At 34.7% G+C, this 18,579-nt stretch overlaps 1 protein-coding gene across 2 annotated transcripts; it reads right to left on the reverse strand.

Annotated features, from left to right (window-relative positions):
* Positions 1–1,150: 1,150 nt before the first annotated feature.
* LOC132273655 (UDP-sugar pyrophosphorylase-like) lies at positions 1,151–18,382 on the reverse strand. Of its 2 annotated transcripts, none has more exons than XM_059774640.1 (17): positions 18,149–18,382; positions 17,934–18,038; positions 17,033–17,149; positions 14,898–15,038; positions 14,620–14,719; positions 12,455–12,582; positions 12,298–12,369; positions 12,109–12,173; positions 11,423–11,483; positions 11,121–11,250; positions 9,699–9,823; positions 6,979–7,055; positions 6,188–6,293; positions 5,920–5,979; positions 4,393–4,473; positions 1,773–2,012; positions 1,151–1,676 (listed from the first exon to the last, which is right to left on the reverse strand). In XM_059774640.1, exons 1-17 carry the CDS (start codon positions 18,242–18,244, stop codon positions 1,509–1,511), a joined length of 1,872 nt encoding a protein of 623 aa, XP_059630623.1. In that variant the 5' UTR covers positions 18,245–18,382; the 3' UTR covers positions 1,151–1,508. The 2 variants fall into 2 exon arrangements, with proteins under 2 accessions (XP_059630623.1, XP_059630624.1); XM_059774641.1 differs by having other exon boundaries at positions 11,133–11,250; positions 18,149–18,381.
* Positions 18,383–18,579: the final 197 nt, after the last annotated feature.

An 18,579-nucleotide genomic window follows, 5' to 3' on the forward strand; every position in this document is an offset into this window, starting at 1 on the left:
AGAAATAGTTCGAATAGGCATTTCATTTTAGCACACCAAACGCATGTACCCATATTGAATACGTGTCACTCCACTCGTATACTCGCAGATACGTGATTAATATTTTTTAAATGTATCTATAATTTTAAAATATATTTTTAAATTTTTAATATGTAGCCGATATTTTTCAGATACTTCAATTGCGTATTAAATACTTCTCATATTTAACAAAGTTTTAAATATTAAAATGTGACTTTTCCAACAATAATAACATAATATAATTGTTAAAATTAAAAAGTTTAAATTTTATTATGTGATGAGTAATAATGCTTGTTTTACGCGTTTTTTATATTAAAAAAAATATATTTTTGCTACCATATCCCGCTTTACCCGTACCTTTGAGTATATCTACACCCTGTATACGTGCTTCCTAGTTCTCCACCAGTTTTTTAGTTTCATAATCTACTAAATTGAAAGACACTATTGTGATTTTAATAATTTGTAAAATCACTAAAAGATAAATTTATTAATATTAACAAAATCCTTGATTCTTTTAGTTTGTAACCTAAAATGAAATTTTTTATTTTTAATAATTTGTAAAATCACTAAAAGATAAATTTATTAATGTTAACAAGATCCTTAATTCTTTTAGTTTGTAACCTAAAATGAAATTTTTATTATTTTTTAAAAAAACATATGACAAATTTGGATTCACAAACAGTGAGTTTGGGGGTTAAAAAAAAAAAAAGAAAAAAAGAAAAGAAAAGAAAAAGAGTATTAAAATTTTTTTTCTAAAAGGATTAGGGCAAGGAAAGAGAGATTGAGTTGTAACCTGTAAGAAAGTAAATGCGTAAAGTGAAAAAGAATCGAATTTGCAAAAAAGCAACAGGAATTTTTTGCACTTTATCCAAATTAATATACAAATATAGTTTATGAGAGATAGATACCAAATTATTCTTTGAGTAGGGGACATCTATAATTTTAAAAATTTATGTGAAAAAAAATAAAATATAACAAAGACGACAATGCAATAAATTTCAAAAGAAAAATAAAACACAAACATGACAAGAATACGTTAATAAATTAATATAATATATTATTATCTATATACAAAAATTAATTTATACTCATTTTATCCATAAATCATGATAATCACTAATTAGAAAAGGCATTTGAAACCAAGGGTTGGCACCAGCCTCCCCACACTGAATAGTAATTGGCCGATGTCTTCAACATTGGGATTAGCTAAGTAAATCCTGTTCGAAAGGGATAATAAAACGGAAAAAAAAAAAAAAATACTAATCCTTGCTGACAATATCCTTTAACATCTCCAAAAATTAGTGTGCGCTAATTTAACATGGCCTATTTCACATTAGTTCTAAAAAGAGAAAAATAATACTACTATTTCGCGCTGCTAGGAGAGTAAAAGGACAAAATGAGACTGCTATGACAGAAGATCAAATTATTAGCATTAAATAATTCAGGAAAAAAAAATAAAAATATGTGCCATCTCTTCAATAAGTTCACCTTCAAGGCTTCAAGCAGAACTTTCCAGACTCATTGAAACTTTTTTCCAACTGCTCTATTTTGTTTATTCTGAAACCTCTTATCCTCACTTCCTCAGGCACTGAAGCATCCTTGTAATCGACGCTTTCGAGGATCCAGCCCTTGTTTTGAACTGAATCTCCCACGATTACCTGTTAACAGGTGACATTTTCTTCTTACCATCCATTGTGTTTTCTACATCTACATTAAAAGGTTGTTTTACATGTGTAAACAAACATGCTACATACCTCTGCATCGTCAACAGAGTCAATGACGAGAGCTCCATCCAATGAGAGGTCCTCGAGAAAGATGTTACGGCCCTTAATGACCATGGTAGATTTCTGTGAAATGCAGCAACTTCCCTTCACTTTGCTTCTAACCTCTGAAAATGTAAGGGCCCATTTTGGCTTCCATACGATACGGGACCACACTTCCACCTCTTGTCCATTGAACACCTGATTTACTGGATCATCTACCTTAACTCCAGCCTAGTGACAAACAAGAAGGATTAGAACAGTCATACATTTAGTTTCTAAATACCAAATACTAATTCACTGGCAGTCAAACGTGTGTACACTATACACAGAGACTTGAAGTCCCCAGAAAAATAGGTTTTATGGGGAATATAAACTAACTACAAGTTCCGCATTTTATAATAAGAACATAAAGCAATGATAAACCAAAAATTACATGGGCAATTCAATTTAGAATGGTGCAAAGAAGTGAAGGGGCCAAACTTTATTCCAGGGTGACGGGGATCACAGATGCAAATAGTCCCTACTACTTCACCAACTTATATGATGAGGGGCCCTAATTAACATTATATAGGGGTTAATATCAGATTTGCCTCATGGATTTGAGTTCTAAATGATTGTAAACTGGAATGGGATTGGGATTTTTAGAATATGTCGGTCCAAAAGCAATAATCATAACCAAAGAGGTTTTAAGAATTTTCAGGGGCAGTTATGAAATTATTGAAAATTTTATTTACAAAATTTAAAATAAAAAGAGATTGAATGTGGGGCAGCTGCCCCACTTAGCTGCAACATTGGTGCCAAAATTTTAGTTTGCTACGTTCTCATCAAGGCACAATAGCCAACTGCCGCGCGCGCGCACAAAAATATATAGAAGAAGGCATATATTCATAAATTTATTTGTTTTAATAAATAATAAGTTTAATGTGTATGTTAAGTAAATTGCATGTACATACCGGTCGCGTCCGGAACATCTGATAAATATAAAATGGCAGAGAGAGTATATACCAATATATTATTGGATAAATGGAATCTCCATGTTCTCTCTCCGTATAGGATGTCATCAAGTTTGGGGGTGCGTTCCTGGTTTCTCAAAATGCTAAATTATTAGGAATAAACTTAGAGAAACTATTCCATGTGACCATGACAAAGTATAGCAGCAACCGTGATTTATACATTTGCCATTGATACCATGTAGGGATATGAATTCTAAAATCACAGGGGCTGTCATATGGATGTGACAGACACAAAGGATGATTTCACATAAACACAAGTTCAGGGGAGACAACTATAGATGGAATTAGACATTGGGCATCTGCAAATAAGAATCTTCTTGTAGAAAAATCGAGAATTGAAGGAAAATCTTCCAATGATAATGAATAAGTAAATGTTTAGTTACCTAATTAGGCATTTTCAGATAGTTTCGAGTACTTAAAATCCTATATTATGCACCAAATTTACATCAAGTATGTGCAAAGTTGCTACTCTTAAATTATTTAAAATCACACTTTCTGGGGCCAAGTTAATTACATGTCCATTATCAACCAAGTCATGTCATTAACGACGACACCATACCTAATTTGATCCAGTGTATCTATTGAATTGAGATATATTCCCAACACAGACTTGTGTCAACACCTGTCAAATACCGGGACCAAGTAATTTTCAAGGCAATGCCTTCTAGAGCAATAGATTTTTTTTTTTTTTCATCCTAATAACCAAAGAGGATGAATCAAGCAGGAAGGGTGTTAGAAGGTAAGTATCTATACTTGTCTAATGTTTTGAATGAACTGTAATGTGGATTCTATCCTCTATTTCAACCTTTCACTGCCCTTTCTTTCGTGTGTTAATATTTCACAAAAATTTCCAGGCCTAACAAAATTAAGTACATGTATGATTCCTGCAACTGAATGTTCAAAATTCTATTAACTAGATGGTGATTTTAATATCACACACAGTAACAATGGGTAAAAGTTTCTCATTGGGCTGGGCTAACTTAACACCAGCCCATTCTGCCAGCAACTTACTGATGTCAAGCTTTATTTGATTTTGGTCTTTGCTAAACTTGATCAGTACTTTGACTAACCTAACTTGAATCTGAGCCGAACTTGGACTATGATTACTCAGCCAAGTCCAGTTCAATCCGAAGTACCTTATTTTTTTTCGGAAATTATCCGAAGTATAATATTACTAGCACATTTTTGGTGGATATGTTATATATTTATTGCAAGTAAGATTCACAAGTCGCTAGATTAGCACTGGATTGATAAAAACAGTTCAATCTGGTGCTATCGAAAATCTTTGATGCTAAAGGTGGCTAGAACCCTTCTCCAAATTAATGTAAACAAGACCAAATTGTAATGCTGAAAATTTTTAACTAGTAAAAGATGACATGTAATAATGTTAGTAAAAACAGATTGGCAGTAAACCAAATCCAGAATGGATGACAAGTTCATGGTAGTGGGAGATCACAGCTTTGCTTTTAGGACCAGCTTGACATACAAATCTCCCTTCAACCGTTAGAGCAAGATGTGGCAGAACAATAAGGAAACTACATTAAGCATTATCATGTTTCATATTTTGCTTAATTTATAACATAAAATTAAACAAATACCTTTCTAAGAATGAGGCTGTTTGCCCTATAGATGGCCATCTCTCCAGAAGTGGCACTGTGATATGGATTCCCCTTTGGTACCTTCAGTTGAATTCAAATAAATTAGATATATATTACTTATCAAAAATAAATAAATTAGATTTATAACACAATTTGCTTAGTTCAAGAACATCAGACCTCATTACTATTTCAGGGCTAAAATAAAGAGAAGAAATGCCAACAAACATAAATCAGCTAAAAAGCAACACAGCTAGCACAAATAATAGGATATAAAGTAACAAACAAATAGTGAAAAGTGGTAAGTTAAAGATGAATTTGACCTTAATATTCACTGATTTTAGAGTTTAACCAAAGATGAACCTCCTCTGATAACCAGTCAATTTATATTACATAAAAGGGTACCACAAGTACTTAATTAAAAAATTAATTAACTTTTTTTTAATTATAATTCACAAAACTTAGTAGCTGCAAGCATGTGACTAACCCTCCTTGCTAATTCAAAGAACTTTCTATGGCAGTTAGCATCAACATCAGCCAGAGGTCTTATCTTTTTCTTTTCAAGTATATCTTGTTTCACCCTTGCAAATTCTCTCCAGTGGACATGATCCAATGGGGATCAACAATGATAATTCTTTTTGTTCCCTAAATGTGAAAACAGATCAAAACCATCTCTCTTGCAAAGAATCAGCGCCAAACAGCCTCTAGAATGAAATAAATAGTAATAAAAAAAATCTCATTGCCAAACTATCGTGTGTAGGTTCAAATATCCTAACAGCGGTAAGGTTATTTTTTACAACAGCTAGAGCTAACAAAAAGACATTCCTGTGGATTTGTAGTGCAGATCATATGCTTCACTCCTGAAAATTAAATTTCAAGAATTATTAAACCACAGGGTGATAATAATACACCTAGGGGGTCCCAGTTGAAACAACCTACCAGTTTCACGCCTTCTTTAAATTAATGTGACAGCTAGCAAGTGCAAACATAGTAGTGAGTGCAAATTTGACTATTTTGTCATTCGTATTTAAGCCAAGGATTTGGATATCGAATATTTAAAATGGATTGGAATCATTACCCTCTTATTTCTTGATAATGTAATATCATAACAACAACAGAATTGCACTACTATTGGCATCCATACTAGCACAAGGTAACAAGAACCAGAGCCAGTGACATCCAGCCTCACAAGAGGCCTACTATTATTCATTGAGTGGTACAGGACCCACCACAAGATAAATTCCTGTTAAGAGATTTCTGCAAAAAAATCATCACAATCGAAATACCAATCTATTAAAAAAGTCAGCCATTTTATATTCTTTTTCCAAAAAGTACTTTTCTCAAAAGTAAATTTGAAAAGAATTCAACCTAATCATCCTAATATTCATCTTATCAATATCTAGGGTAAGAAATATAGCTCCTGTGGATGTTCAAGTACGCATATCCCTGAATTTCCAGAGACCTTGTTATAGCACATTAAAAGGACTCCAAGAAGGAAATTATTGCTAAAATTACTGAACAAATATATACCTTGGCAGCATCCTCGGGGTTGTTCTTTACAGGTGCATAAGCAAGCCATGTATCCATCACCTAATCAGTCAGAAAGTAATTATAATTCACCTAATCAGTCACAAAGTAATTATAATTCATAGTAAATTATAATTTGTTAAAAACAAATATATAACATATAACAACAGATAACTAAGAGTTAAAATGGAAATACTTGTAACAGACATTATCCAACAGACAACCTTACTTGAACATGACATTATCCAACAGAAGATATAGTTTTACTTACAGTAAACCCAACTCTTGCTGATGAAGGCAATGTTTTAGGATAATCTTGCATCATACACTCTAGTCTAGTAGAGGACTTAAATGCAGTTTTGGTAGAATCTTTGTACCTGTGGTAGGGGGGGATCATACAGATGAGTTAGTGAGAAGTAAAAAAAAAAATACTTAAAATAAAAACACTTCCAAGACAGTTTTGCCCACTTGAGGTTACAAGCGAATAATAGACTTGGACCAAGTAACAAGTCACTTTGTCATGCTGGTGTCATAGAAAACAGTAGAACCATAAAAACAAAACAAAAACTGACACACTTTTTATAATTGACAAGCAAAATCTGTTGAGTACACATAAAATGGTCAATTAACGGAAAGGAGCAAAATTTGTTGAGTACACATAAGGATTGACAATGCAAATTCTCAAAATAATTAACGCCAAACAGTTTGAACTCCCAAAAGTTTACAGTTCTTGAGATTTGAAAATTTTTAGCACACCAACAGACACTGCGTGAATTATAAAATATATGTGATCAAATTATTTAACTATGTGCTGGAACATTTAAGTCACTATTTTAGATATCCAGCAGTGGCAGTACTGCCATTGTCTTTGAACTATACAGTATCATCATTTGGAGAAAGAATTTCTGTACACCGTAACCAAAATGTTGTTGACTGTGAAGGAATCCAACTATTTTGAGGATGTAAATAAGTGCAAGCAACTAAACACTGCAAAATATCATCGCAACTGAATGCTGGAATAGGTTTAATCAAGTGTAGCAAGAAAATAGGAAGAGAAATTACTTAGGGTTAACGAACTCCTTTATAGCACCTCCAGTTTTAGTAAGCTCCTCAATGTAGTGGCCAAGTTCAATAATCAACTGCACAGGCAATATACAAGTCAACCCTAAGCAAGAAATTACTTTACTGCCAAAAAAAAAAACAAAATTTATCCACAAAAATGGACAAAACTGATTTCATAAATTTATGGATAAAGTCAGTTAACCCCCTGAACTATCAATTTTTTTGCAAAAATTACCCACCGGTAGCCTTCCGGCCATTTCTTACCATTAAATAGGCCTGTGTTGATCACGTGCCATTGCAAAAAATTAAAAATGACGAAATTGCCCTTATGACCGTTATAATATATTATGCTATAAAACAGAAATCCCCAATTAAAGATTTGCTTCTACGAACCCTAACCCTTTCTATTGCAAATCGCCATCTCTCGCTCAATAGCCTCTATATATGGACCGGTCTGGTTCTCCGCAAGGCACTGAAGATTCACAAACCGAAGAAGTGTAAGTGATCCACAAACCCTAATTTTCGTTCTATAGGTGAAATTTATTTGATTTACAGTGATAGAAATCACTATGGTGTTGAGCATTGTTCAAGCTTTATTGATCTCTCCTCCTCTGTGTAATTTCCGTTGCTTAAATTTCTTCAATTCATCTCCCATAAAGAAACAGTAAAATTTAGCCAAAAAAAAACACTGAATCAATCTACTAGAATTGGAACAATTGAATGTGGAGAAGAGTCAAATGGTTGCGGAAGGAGAAGAATTTTCGCTTCTGGCATGAGCTAGCAACAAATCACAGTTGAAGATCAGAAAAATAGGTTCGGATCTGACTGGAGTTGGATGCGGATCAGGAAGAGAAAAAAAAGAGAGAGGGAGGTGGATCAGAAGGGGGATGGCGGCCGTAAACGGTGGAGATGGTTGGGGGAAGAAGAATCTTTGTGGGAGAGAGAGGGTTGGGGGCGGCCATGGACGAACAGTGAAGAAGCTATCGAGGAAGATGAATTGGAGTTGTTGAGGTTGTCATTGACAGTGCGGTGAGAGATGGTGTTGAGGAGGAGGTGTTGTCATCCTCATTGCCGCTTTGCCGCTGGTGCTATGTGACAATTCTAGGTCGCGTTGCAGAGGTCGTGTTTGGTGTCATCGTCCTCATCACTGCTTCGCCGCTGGTGCTATGTGACCGTTCCAGGTCGCATTGCAGAGGTGGTGTTTGGTGGTACTAGAATGAGGTGGGATTGTGGGAATGAGCGTTTCATGCTAAAATGAGGTGGGGTAGGTGGTGTGTTGTCCAATTTTTATTGGTTATTGAAATTTTATATGACACATCAGCAACACAAGTTTAAGGAAAATGATTCTTGCACCGAATAGTTGCAATGAATTGTTAGACCTACTCTTTTAATTGGTCAATTATGCAACAAATAAGAAAGTGAAGCCCTCCACTTAGTTGTATTTGGTATAAATAACCAATTAAAAATTATTCAGTTAGGCAATTCACTGCAAGTGTTCAATGTGAGTATCATTACTCATTTATAAAGCATCAAAACGGTGCAGTTTCATTAAGGGTAATTTCATAATCTTCTTTTTCTGGTACCGGGGACCTCACCTGTTGTCCTCAAATGCAACTTTCTAATAGTTTAGGGGAATTCTTTTTTAATTCGGGGGGGTTTTGCGCAAATGCCTTATAGTTTAGGGGGGGTTTATTACACTTTACCCTAAATTTATTTTAGGTGACCAAGGTACAAAAGTCATTTAGAAAACTTCTTGATTACTCATTATATTATATGCACCTCACTCTATAAAAACAATGTTTGCAAATATATGGCAAATTCATAAATTAGGACCCAAAATAAAGGTCAAAAGCGCTTGACCCTTCCATATATCAAAAATATCTTGAGTGCAGCCTAGGAGCTCCCTTGATTTCCAATGAAACTCAAATGCAAAACTCTGTTTGCACATGTTCATGCACGTGTGGTCAGTCGGTCATGCATGTGAAGAAAAGAATTGGTGATAAAGAAATATGACAAACAGGGCATCACACAGGGAGATATTCCACTTCAACACTTTGACATAAATTATTCAGAATTCATAGTTCCCTTAATTAACTTAATTAAGAGGACAACACAGTATAAAATTGTAATATGAAGAATCGCAGAAAGGCCTTCCTTAAAACTGTTAGCCAAACTTTGAGAGAATTAAAACTACAAGTCAACCTGACAAATATCCCAAAGAAATGGGGTCAAATACACATATATCAAGAACAAAAACTTTCATGATCCTAGTTCTTTGGGTTTCAACCAAGGGTATTCTGCTGCTTGTTAACCTTGTACGACTGCCTTCTCCTTCTCTAGGATAAGGTCCATCTGTGTTAATATATAAAGGCCTACACATTATAGTGGCTTATTCTCAACCTAACCAAGGATGACCACAGCAGTTAGTATATAGGTTTTGAAGTTGAAGACATTCCAAATAAAGAACAGCCATATATAGAGAAAGAGCTCAAATAAATAAGGACCTAAACATTAAGAGTGGCTCATTCTCAACCTAACGAAGGTTGACAGAAGCACTTAGTCTAAGTCCTTTGAAATTGAAGACATACCAAAATTTATGAACATGTTGAAATACTAACCACCCCTAAGATAAGAGCCTGTGTAATGAGAAGAACATGAGAACAAAAAGCACATGCTTTCAGAATGTATGCAGTTATCAGGAAAGGAAAGCAGAAATGTACTTGGTTTATATTTCCAGGAAAATGAGAAAAGCCTGTTTCAGAATTGACGTCACCGTCAGCATATCCAGTAGCCCTAAGCAAAGGATCGAGCTGATTGTATTCCACATTAATCACCATTGTCCTACCTGAAGACAATTTGTAATTCTAATGAGAGAATGGAATATTGAAATATAAACTCTAGTGAACATATGAAACAACACAGTCTGATATTACTCTTACATGCTTGCTTGTGGATCATATTTTAGGAGCAATAGATTGAAAAAAATAAATAAATAAATAAAAGATAACTAAATTAGAAAGGCATAATTGTTGCATACAGAATATAGTAAGATATTGGGAGGGGAAAAAAAAATTGAAGTCATACTAATATATCTCCACACTCCACAGGCTATACACATGCTTGTTAAGTATATCCAACATTACTCAAGCTCTAGATAATATGAGTTGCAGAAGGAAGAAGTAGATGTCCCACAAAACCTTGCATCTGTATATAACCATATGTTGTACAAGAAAAGAGGAACAGAACATTTAAAACCCAAGAAAAGAGGAACAGAACATTTAAAACCCAAATATCAAGGGCTGAACAATCTCCCTGCTTCAATCAAACGACAGGTCAAGTCTTCTCTTTTTCCATTTAAGGAATATAAGTACATTGCAAGAAAGGGCAGTATCGTGACTTCCCATTAGGCACAACTTTTTGTTTCCTTCCGATACACCATGTTGGTGTATGTTGACTAATTGAGGAATGTCAAAATTTAAAAATTTTATTGTTGTCCTGCCTACGTAGGGTGCTCAGAGAGGAAGACTAGACACATTATTTTGCAATGACTGGCTGCTCTCAAGACTTGAACTGACGTTTCACGCTTGTCAATCTGAGCTTTTACCATTGCACCATAGTAAAAAAAAAAAAAATCAAAATACAGAAACAACATTCAGAGTTAAGTGACCATAAAACTGCTTGCAATTTAATCCACATTAATGATAATGATAAGTAGAGTTTTGACCACAACATTGTCTAATAAATTAAAGTTGCAACAGATTCCATATGGACACTTGGTTCAGTCTATGCCCATGCTCCTCGTCTTACATTAACCTCCTCCATTTTTTCACTTATTTTCAGTTACCTTTAAAATTAAGATGGAAATGCCAACTAATCTAACAGGAGTGATGGAAGAGTTGGCAAAGTTAACATTTCTACAACTATTGTTCTACTCTTTTCCCTTTTAACTAAGAAAAAGTGGCATGATGATTTTAGTAAGTCATATTGCACATCCATAAGGAGGGTTGGTTTCATAGCATAATATAGAATAGAAAATCAAAATATGAAGCAAAAACTGCCTTGAGGATGATTCTTAAGTAATGACAAAACTCATAGGCCACTGCTACTTAATAATTGTAATCCACAAGCAAAGAGAATATTACAAATAAAAGTACCATCAGAATGAGTAAGTCTAGCGATCCCTCCAATAGGCTCTTTAGCTTTGCGAGGGACAGCAAGAGAATTAACATGATATTGTTTGGTAGCACTGACACCTAATGCTGCTGGAATTGCCTGGAACACAAAAAAGGGTTTGAATGTATTCTTTTAGCTTGACTTATCAAAAAAATATATATATATTCTTTTGGCTTAACAAAGAAGGAAAGGAGATTATTATATCCGCTTTATACCCAGAATAGTTCTTAATAAGAAAAATAGATGAAGCAAGTAAACATAAACTGAAAACCTTGAATAGAAGTCCGTTTGTATCTTGAAAAAACAGAACCCATCTCAAACCAGCATCACGCCTGATAAAACGATGGACATAGTCAAAATTTTGAAATTGTAGATAGCAAAACAGGCAAACTCTAAACCAACAGGCCAGTGGCCTAGCGGTACCAGGCCCCTACTTCCCAAAGGGAGGTCAGGGGTTCAAGCCTCAGTGGAGGCATGTGTGTGTGAGTACCAACTAAGAAAAATAAATAAATAAATAAAAATAAAAATAAAAATAAAAAGAGGCAAACTCTGCCACTTGATAGTATCCACTATCCTTCCTGATTAATTTCCACAGATAAAATTCTGTCTCTGAGCTTTAAAACAGACATGTTGGGCAAATGTGAGAAACATTTAAGTCAACTTTTCCAGATCATTATAATGGAATGTTCACCCCAGTTATGCAATTTTAAATGGGTCACCGGTCATGCCTTTGAGTTTTAACATCAAAACAAAAGTCAGACAAATTTTTAAGGTTTTGTTGTCATGAATCAGGAAACCAAAATCAGCATATAAAGAAGAAGGCAAACCTAGGGAGGGTGAGGGTTCGAGCCCTTTTTGGGGCACTGTGTGGGTGTTTGTTGTTTAGCTAACCAAAAAAAAAACTAGGTAAACTAGAAGGAAAAAAAAAAAATAGAAATAATGTCAAAAATATCTTACCATTTGTTTAGAAGGCCACTAGAATAAAGAAGTGAATGCACATCACCATGGCCATGAGGTTTCGTCTATTACACAGGCCACACGAAAAATCATACAAAAAATTTAACCATCAAAGAGAGTAAAAGAATGCTAGATTCATTAATTTCTTAAGTTATGAGGATATGTAATTACAGAACATCTAAAAGCTACCTGAATTCTGTATTTATTATGCGAGTCCACAGCAAGTCTGGCATCGTTATCATCTAAGCAAGCCACTTTTTCCTGGAATAATAGGTATAGGTAATATAGTCATTAAACAACTATTATGAAGTTCATTAAAATTCTGTATCAATGATCAGTTGCTTACCTGCTTCAGAAGTGTAACTTGTGTAGGTACCATTCCAAAATATGCATTTGATTCTAACAGCTCCATAGTGCGTGCATGTGTGTCATCTGAGGTCATTATAACCAAAGGTATCTGTCTTTTGCATCCTCCTACAAAATAAAAGCAACAGTGTTACCTTAATGCAAAACAGCAAAACAGATTAAAACTATAATCTGGTCTGATAACAATCACACAAGGTACTCCGTATCTACCATATGATTTATACCTAATGTGCTAAACAGATACCATGAAGCTATAGCTTAATTCATAAGCTGAAATGGCTTTCACAAGACTAATAGTCTTATATCATTTACAACTTTAGAAAACTAGAAAAACTAACTTCAGCAGTTAGAAGCTCTCAGCTGGTAGCTGACTGCAGGAAGATAGAGCAGTAGGAAGCTAGAGCAGCTGGCATCAGCACAGCTCGCTACCAGCATGGTAGCAGGAAAGATGGTTCATCCTATCATTTACAACTTTAGAAACTTAGAAAAAATAACTTTACACCTACAACATTAACTCTAGTAAAAAATTAGCCAACACTAACTGAACCTTCAACTTATATAAAACAAACTAATTACTCCAAAAACAATCAAATAAGCAGGAATACTAGACAATTTGGACCAGAAAGAAAAAAGAAACTATTTGCTTATCTCTTAATGAATCAAAGAGGTTTTAAGATCACAAAACCGACAAGCTCTGTATGGCTTGAAGCTTATCTAGTGAGTCGTCTCTGACAACCAACATGATGTCCATAACAAAAAATGCATACACCAAATTACTAGTAGCATGCCAAAACCATTGCCTTTGGCCAAAAGGCCATCACTGAGTCCTGCTCCCACCTTTGCAGGGTGCTGAGAAGGGAAGATAGAGACACTTCTAACCTTTGCCATTATTTTTGTACAAAATTGCTGCTCTATGACTCAAACCTGCATCCCCAGGCTAACAAGCCTAAGCATTTAACATTAAACCATGTAATGATACTCAGCCATTGCCTTTGGTATAAATGGAATTCAAAACTCACACATTATAGCTTGTAGTGGGTTGAAAAAGCCATTAAATACACTGGTAACATATTGATCACAAGATATAAGATCATTACAAGATTTGGATGCTATAAAATGAATAAGGAAGCACATTCTAGTTCTAAATATATGCAAAAGTATGAGATACAATATCCATAGAGAAGCTATTGAGCAAAGAGAATTTTCAGAATCATCTAGCTAAAACGGATGCCTCAATTTTACAAGCCTAATGCTCTGTTCGGTAGGAAAGAAAAAAATTGGATGGAAGGGAAAGAAGAAGGGATGGATGAGACATCCCTAGGGAAGAGATTGTGTATTCCCTTCTTTTTGTTCGGTTGGATGGAAGAGAAGAGAATAATGTCACAATTTATTATGTTCGTTATGAGAGAAGGAAATATAAAGTTTTAAATTGTTTTTACCACTATGTCCAATAATATCTATAATATTGTAATTCATAGAGGATAGTACTGTAATTTAAAACTTGTGCAATTTAGGATAATATTTAATTTAAAACTTCTATAATAGTCCACTTTTCTTCCCCCTCTCGTCTGCCCATTTTTGAACGGATGAAAATTTATAAAGAAGGAAGGATGACACATCCCTTCTAATATCCTTTCTTTCCTTGTATCATATCTACCAAACAAAGGAAGTTTGTTCCTTCCTTCCTATTTTCTTTCCACACCTCTTCCTTCCTTCCTACCGAACAAAGCATAAATAAATATTTAAGGTTCTCTTAGTCTCAATAGATCCATTCCCGAAAGTACTCATGCTTCACGTATGTCCTCATCAAACGAGCTTGAAACATCTAAGCTACATCATGATAGGCTTGACAGCTAAAACTCATTTCATACGAAACATTATCCAAAGTTTCTTGTCTTCTCTATGGAAATTTTTTCTTAAAAGATAAGATTGTTTCAGCGCTTTCTTTTAACCTGAAAAGAAGATCCTGTATCACCGTAATTGGTAGTATCCGAAGCCACTATCAGATTGTTAGCAACAAAAGAAGCCACATGGAAAAATAGTACACCTGAAAAACCAGGTAAAATGACACTTTGCGTTTCAGGGTAGCAGACCAATCATTGTCTTTAGAAGCTACATGGTAACAGACCATGGGTAAAAGCAAACCTTCCGCTAGTCTACAGCTAGCATCTTGTAAGGCTAAAATAGACTCAATGTAAAGTTGTAAGAAACATGTTCCCGTGGTAGACTCTGAGGGAAGAGCCACCTGCAAGAGGTAAGCAAATATGATTAAGAGTGTTATAACTGATTTTAGAAAGTAACCCATCTCTTTTAGTACTACTACATAGATACGATTTTGTTATACCTGGTTTTTCAGGTGTACTTTTTTAAGAAAGTGACCCATCCACAAATTTGTTCTGTCCAAGAACAAAATCCTCACATACCTTAATTCCATTGTATCCAAGACGTTCCCCAAGACCACCTGCTACAAGAACGAATGCAGCATTCCGCCCTTCCCTGACACCAGCCTCCTCAAATTGAACAAAGTTTTCATCACCATAAGTCAGAACTTCCCCTGATGGTACCTGCAAAAAGTTTTGTACACTTCATAAATAACCTGTTATTGATGTGATCTGTCTCACAGACAAAAGGTTCAGTGCATCTTCTCTGGAAGTGGAGTACATGGCACTATGGCCATACTGAAGACATGTGACCTTATGTCAAACAGAAAGATATAGCAAAAAAAGAAGAATAGCAAAAAAGATTATGGTTGTCCCAAGATAGGCAATATTAGGTTTGAAAGATGATGCTGAAAATGAATAGGGTCAGTGCAGTAGGAGACCAAATGTTAAAAAGATAGTGAGAGCTCAAGTCGCTTTCTCGTACTCGTCCTTAACTCAGTAGATGAGGAAATAATTGTGAGAGTGAATTTATCCATTTATAATGCATCTACTGTAACTAGGGCCTGCAAAGCATGCCTTTCCGTAATTATATTGCTTCACTTATATAACTCAACAAGCCTCAATCTCAATAATTTGTGGTCCACTACAAGGGTCTTCTCCAGTCAGTTCTCTGTACTGATGCTTCATTTCTATGATATACAACTTTTGTAATGCACTGACAACTGTAACTGAGTAACAAGATACAACTCAAGTCTGACGTCCAAAACAACTGACTCAGATCAACTGTCAAATTAGTTGTTAGATCAAGCAAATTAGTTTGACCATAAACCTAGTGTGTAATGGTTGTAAGAAACCTAAGGGTTTTCTTTTCCTTTTGAACCAAGCCAGCCTGAATTTTAAATCTGGAAACTTCCTTAAATCCCATAGACAATTCTATAGGGATGTGTCATTGCATTCTCATATTACTAAGTATAGTGTGTCTCCTAAATCAATAGTGTAACAATTTTAACAAATTAAAATTAGAAAATTTGATTACAAATTATAAAAGGAGTAATCGTATTGTTCTGGATTAATCCTCATATTCATAAAGCATCTTTTGAGATTATTTCTGATATTTTTATGCATGGTTTACAACCAGGCAAATTTAGACTCCACAACCCAATGGGTGCTTAGTATGATGCTCAATCAGATCCTGGGTTAACTGATGTGATAGGTGTAAGAGGTATGTATTAATTATACAAAAAAATCCCCAATACACATGCCTAAAGGCTTTAAAACCTCTACAGCGGAATCTCATTCTAGTTGATGGTGTTACAATGACAAGAAGAAAGATGAAAATATTATTTTTGAAAACAATAAGATGGAATGGCAATGATTTATTAGAGATTATAGCCCTAGATACCCCTAAATCAATGATGATTTCAGTTGAATAATGTTCATGAAGGCATTCTCAGGAAATACAAATTGATCTGAGAGGCATATACCATAGAAATGATAACAAGAGAATTAGAATCATCTTCACGTGACGTCAGCAAAGTGAGATCAAACATATCCAACTATTCCACCATTAGAGTTGACTAAGTGGCTCTCATGAAATTTAACTCGCAACTACTGCTGCTGCATTCAACTTATGATCAAGTATGACTGCAAGAGTCACTAGCTAACAAAGTGTTTCATTTTACATACAACTGAAACTGAAAGTTAGCATATGGCATGCCAAATAAAGTACTTTAGAAGTTTGACGCATTTGCTTGCTTACCAGGAAAACAACCAAAAATGAAAAATAAAAATTAAAAATAAAAACTTCTGATAATCATGTGATTTTACTAGTTGTGTCTACATATCTCCCAAGAGTACCCACTTTCTTTTTCCTCATTATTGCTGAATGCAATGCGTTAATACATAGAATTTTAAACTTCATACTAGATAAATTTCAATCAAACAAACTAGGAAAATTAAATAATTAAATTCAATCAAACTCACTTTATAGTAGACAACTTGCTTTTTTTCTCTTTTTATTTCTAGTAAGTATCAAACCCACTTTATACTTAACATCTCATAACTAAGTAAAATTAGTTTGAGGTCCTATGCACAAGATTTCAAAATTGAGAACATAAAGAGAAGGTCAACATAAAGTTTGAAACACAAGGTACAAATTCAAGAGTAGATTAACTTACAGAAGGTGTAAAGCCGTCAAATGGGTTCTTTCCTTCCTTAGATTCTGCTAAGAGTTCTCTAGCAGTTCTGATGTAGGACGCCAAACCTCCAGGATAGCTTGCATTAAGTTTAGCAACCTTTACAGAAAAGAAACACAACAACTATATGTCATGAAGACGTTGAAAAAAATATATATTTTTTCAAGTAAATGAAAATTGAACAATAATTGTAACATCAATCCAACTAAAAGGAAACACCATAGAAATGTATTAAGAAAGATGTGACAGATTCCAAGGGCAAGACAGATATTAATCAGTACAACTTAAACTTCAATTAATGATAAAGTAGTGAACTGTACAGTGGTAAAGCAGTATACCTCAGGTAGTGGTGGCAACAGATATTTAATTAGTACAACTTAAACTTCAATTATTGATAAAGTAGTAAACTTTAGAGTGGTAAAGTAGTAGGTAGTGGTGGCAACAGCAAAAACCAAGCACTTGGTAAAGTTTTGCCATTGTTAAACTTTAGAGTGGATTTTGCAAGTCCACTCCAACTATGGCTCTGCCCAATTTTCCAAATTTGAACGGTTTAAAAGTTTCAATCATTGTTATATTGTTTTGGACATAATTTCACAAATAAAACTTCTGAGCAAATTTGTCGAATTTTTAATCCAAACTAATTAAAAATAGAAAGTACTATTTCAGACTTAGAATCCCAATTTTTCAACCTAAATTTGAATCAGGTTTCAGCTCCAGATACCAAATTCACCAAATCGTTGCAAACAGAGCTGTGCAGGCGTACGACCTCAATTCTTCATAAGCCTCAATTCTTCATGAAAATAAAACACAAACTTTGTGATCCCAACCAAGTGTGCCTTTGTGTATAAAAATTTGTTTACAATCAAACTTACCGGTTACATACCTGATCGAAGAAAGCTCGCTTCTCATCATCATCAACACCAGGCTCAGGCCAATGCTCGAACAGATGACTCTGTCCCATCTCCAACAACATCTTCGGAAGCTCAATCTGCCACAACATAACCAGTCCCAATCAAGCCACTCAATTCAATTATATATACACACACACACATCGATATAAATGATTATATAAACGTATATGTATGTGAGTGTGTGAACCTGCTCGGAAGAGAGGAGGGAGAGGTTTTTCTTAAGATTGGGAGCAGAAGAGGCCCAATCGCCATTGATGTCATGCTTCGAGAGCGTCGAAGCCATTTCGTTATGTGAATCTAACGACTAGCAGATATATATATATATACACACTACAGAACTATGTGAATGAAACGAGGGTCTTGATGGTGAAGAAATTGAGAGAATGTTCGACTTTTAAAATTGTAGAGATGTACAGGAATTTATGTACGTGTCACGTTGCGTGACCTGGGCAGTTTCATAGTTCAACTTATACCCGTGAGAAATTATCCTGTGTGATCCTGGCTTATTTGAATCCTTTATTTATTTACTCGTATTTATTTTTTTTGGCCTACTAATGGCAGTATTGGCACTGACAGAACCAGGATTTCAAGTGAGGGAGGCACATTGTCAAAAAAAAA

The sequence above is a fragment of the Cornus florida genome, unplaced genomic scaffold, assembly GCF_030987335.1.
Source record: "Cornus florida cultivar Cherokee Brave unplaced genomic scaffold, ASM3098733v1 CherokeeBrave_3.0.0_Hap2_Chr09, whole genome shotgun sequence".
Lineage (NCBI taxonomy): Eukaryota > Viridiplantae > Streptophyta > Magnoliopsida > Cornales > Cornaceae > Cornus > Cornus florida.